We start from the raw sequence: 3,492 nt of genomic DNA, 5'->3' as shown, positions 1-3,492 counted from the left end.
TTTATTTGATCAATATTTTAATATATCTAATTAGTTACTAAATGTATAAATTAATAAATATTCCAACTATTAAAATCAGCTATAGAATTTGCTGGTATGTAGGTATATATGCAATAGATATATAATATTAATAACAATGAAGTGTTTTTACTTTTTAGTGATTTTATTATGAAATAAGTTTTATATAATACTAAGTTATAGTGTTAGTTATGTGAAATTGCTGTTTGGATATACTATATATAAATATATATATCTAAAATAAATTAACTTCAAAAAGTTAATAATTCATCTATTAAAAAGTTAGCAATTTGACAAGAACAGAACTTTTTGAAGCAAATATATCAATGACCTGAAACATAATTAAATATTGTTTTATTAACAGAGTATACGCTTAATTTAAAAATAAATTATGATTACTCAAGTTAAATTAATAATAATTACCTTAGAAATATCAATTGATACATCATGTTCACATGATATGACCATAAGATTTTCTAATCGTTTTTGATCCATTGTTGACCTCAATCGCGATTTAATAATCTTTAATTTTGAAAACGAGCGTTCAACTGAAAAACTTGATGTAGGGAGTGTTAAACTTAGTTTTATGATAGAATATAAATTTTCAAACTCTGGTTTCAAATTAGTTTTATGATTATTTGAAAAATATTTATTAAGCTTCATACATTTATAGCACTATCTAATTCAACTTCTTCATCGCTCTCATCTGAATTGCTGTTTTCATTATCTGTTGTATTGTGTAGATATTTTGGTAAATTTGTTAGTAATTTATGGTCCAAATCGTTGAGAATTTGTTTGAACATCGTGTATTTACTTCTTACTTTTTCTTGACTAAATCCATACATTTTACATCATTTCTCAAAAGCATCTTGTGGAACTACTGTTTTGTCTTGCATTCTTCTTAAAGAAAGAAGGCCGATATCTTACAATATAGATATTGACTTACTCTGAAATTTGTCATGAACTTGTTGAAGGACAATGTCAATTATCATAAAAAATACAGTTACTTTTACCTGCTGTACAAGATCTTGAAATGTTTCATCAGCAGCTAGTTCACCTGGTCTTTTAGGAACTTTCTTTTTCCGAACTCCACTTGATCTAGCATTGTTAACCACGAAGTCGCCTAAGTGTTCCTCTGAGTATAACTTAGCATCTTGGAAAATGTCAGAAAAAGCATCGAAGTACGAAGTTTTTTTATCCTGGTTTCTGTTTTTGTTAAAAGACTTACAGCAGCTAGTATATCCAAATCACAAGATTGCAAAACTTTACTGAGTGGTTCAACAATATCAAATATACTCTTAAATATGAACGCCGGTATTATAAAACGCGATGACTGAAAATAATCGAGCAAACCACTGCACTCAGAACTAGTTTTATAATCGGTGGTACCTCATATGTCTTTACTTCACTCAACATGTCCAAAATTGCTTCCAATATCTCTAATACTGTGGTTAAAGCGAATGACGTTGACATCCACCTAATTGTACCAACCCGTTCGACAGCTCATATTTGTTTATGGAGATATATTTAAGATTGTTTTAGACTGTATAAATCTGCTCTTTTCTTACTACAATTTATGAATGTATATAATTTTTCCAAATCGCCAAATAAATCAATTGCTTCTGTACATAAACCAACAGCAGTCAATATGATTAAATTTAATCTGTACGCATAACACCAGATATATAAAGCTTTAGGATTCATTTCCAGGATTCGAGCTTGCAATCCATTGTATGTTCCTCGCATGTTTAGCCGCACCATCATATAATTGGCCAAAAGGTTATTTTTCCAGTCCAAATTATTCCTTTCCATTACTGATTTAAACTGTTGAAAAAGTGCTTCACCTGTAGTAGTCGATGACTTGGTTAACGCTAACAATCTTTCATGGATTTTTCCATCAAAAATGTATCTAACAATGAACGAAAGTTGCTCTTTATGCGACACATCAAATGTTGAGTCTCTGCATATACTAAAAAGTTCAGCAGAATTAATTTGTGATTTAATTACTGATAATTCATATTCAGCTACAGATTCAATGAGTAAGTTTTGTCTTTCCCATGAAATAAAAGAATATTCTTTTCTAGCATTGCTTTTCAAATTACTTGTGTGTACTGATAATGTAGCTGAATATTGTGCTAATAAAACTACCATATCTTTGAAATTTCCTTTCAAATCATTTTTCCAGCATTCATCATGTCCTCTAAAAGATAGATTGTGTTTTGCTAAAAATATAGTAATCTCTATTAATTGTTTAACGCCATCTCTGTTGAAGGAGACTTGACGATTATGTTCTTTAGTTAATGATGGTAAAATAGGTAAACAATGTGTACTTAGTTTAATTTTCAGTGAAGCCATAATATGAGTTTCACATACTTCATGATTGATTATGGACATTAAACCATTTTTCCAGTAGTTAAAGCCATTCTTTATCCAAGCATCATTTGATTTGGCACTATAAAGAATGCAATACAAGCAAAATATTTTGTCAAGCTTTGGAGAGTATGTCAGCCATTCCCGATTCACATAGGTATTGTCAATTCATTTTCTTGAGTACCAAGAGCAATGAAAACTTCTGTTTAAAGTATTTTTAGGAAAACATTTGTTTTCCAATTCATATATATTTAGCTGACATGATCCTAACCTTAGAACCATATTTCGTAACTCTGGGGTTCATGATTTAATTTTAATAAACCTAGCAGGATCGTTTTCAAATAAAGTTTTTTCCTCAAACAACTTGTTTTGAAGCGTTGAAGTTACAATTTGAAAAAAGTAAAAATAATTGTAATTTAATTGTTTTTATGGAATATATTTTAAAAGCAATAGTTATGAGTTATGAAATATTACCCATTGTTTATTCAGGCTATAGGTAAATTTAGTTTATTATTATGTGAATGCATTGATATTGTGTGTGTCATTTGATTTGAAATATTTTTAAAATGTATTATTAAACAATGAAACTACGGTGTTATTAAATAATAATTTAAAATTTTAATTTATTAGCTTTTTTTTATAAATAAATAAATAATTTATTATTATAATTTAATGTTTGATGAATTATTGACCTTACTATTATCTGGTTAAATTACTTTATTATTATCGTTCTCAAAATATGGATCATTTATTACAGCTTTAACGACTTGATCTACTGGAATTTCCTAGACAAAAATAATAAATATTTAGATATTTTAAATATTAATTTCCCACAAAATAAAATACTTGCTATAGAACTTCTAGATTTGTGATGAAACATATCAGAAATGTTTTTACACTTTCCAGCTTCCTTCTTCAGCAACTTTCATTGTTTCTCTCTATTTTTGTCTGCCCCTCCACGGTATTTTCTTTTGCCTTCCATTTTTAATAAGGTGTAATCTTTATACGGTATAAGTAAAAACAAATTTACTAAATTTACTAAGTAAATATATTAGTTCTTTTATCTTAATATCTTAAACCATACATAAATATTTTTTTTAGCCT

General features: G+C 27.8%; 2 protein-coding genes across 2 annotated transcripts; both read right to left on the bottom strand.

Moving 5' to 3' along the window:
* Window positions 1-292: 292 nt before the first annotated feature.
* Window positions 293-863, bottom strand: LOC113559472. Its single transcript, XM_026965324.1, is given in 3 exon segments — window positions 293-349; window positions 442-650; window positions 653-863. Coding segments are annotated over 3 exon segments (477 nt in total).
* A 682-nt stretch (window positions 864-1,545) lies between these two features.
* LOC113558224 (zinc finger MYM-type protein 1-like) lies at window positions 1,546-2,412 on the bottom strand. Its single transcript, XM_026963717.1, has one exon. It carries the CDS (start codon window positions 2,410-2,412, stop codon window positions 1,546-1,548), a length of 867 nt encoding a protein of 288 aa, XP_026819518.1.
* Between the last annotated feature and the right edge of the window lie 1,080 nt (window positions 2,413-3,492).

The sequence above is a fragment of the Rhopalosiphum maidis genome, chromosome 3 (genome assembly GCF_003676215.2).
Source record: "Rhopalosiphum maidis isolate BTI-1 chromosome 3, ASM367621v3, whole genome shotgun sequence".
Classification (NCBI taxonomy): domain Eukaryota; kingdom Metazoa; phylum Arthropoda; class Insecta; order Hemiptera; family Aphididae; genus Rhopalosiphum; species Rhopalosiphum maidis.
This window is presented reverse-complemented; position numbering and strand designations above follow the sequence as displayed.

What these genes read in the sequence shown, in the direction of transcription:
- LOC113558224 (XM_026963717.1), bottom strand. Translation starts at nt 2,412, where the DNA reads ATGTCCATAATCAATCATGAAGTATGTGAAACTCATATTATGGCTTCA.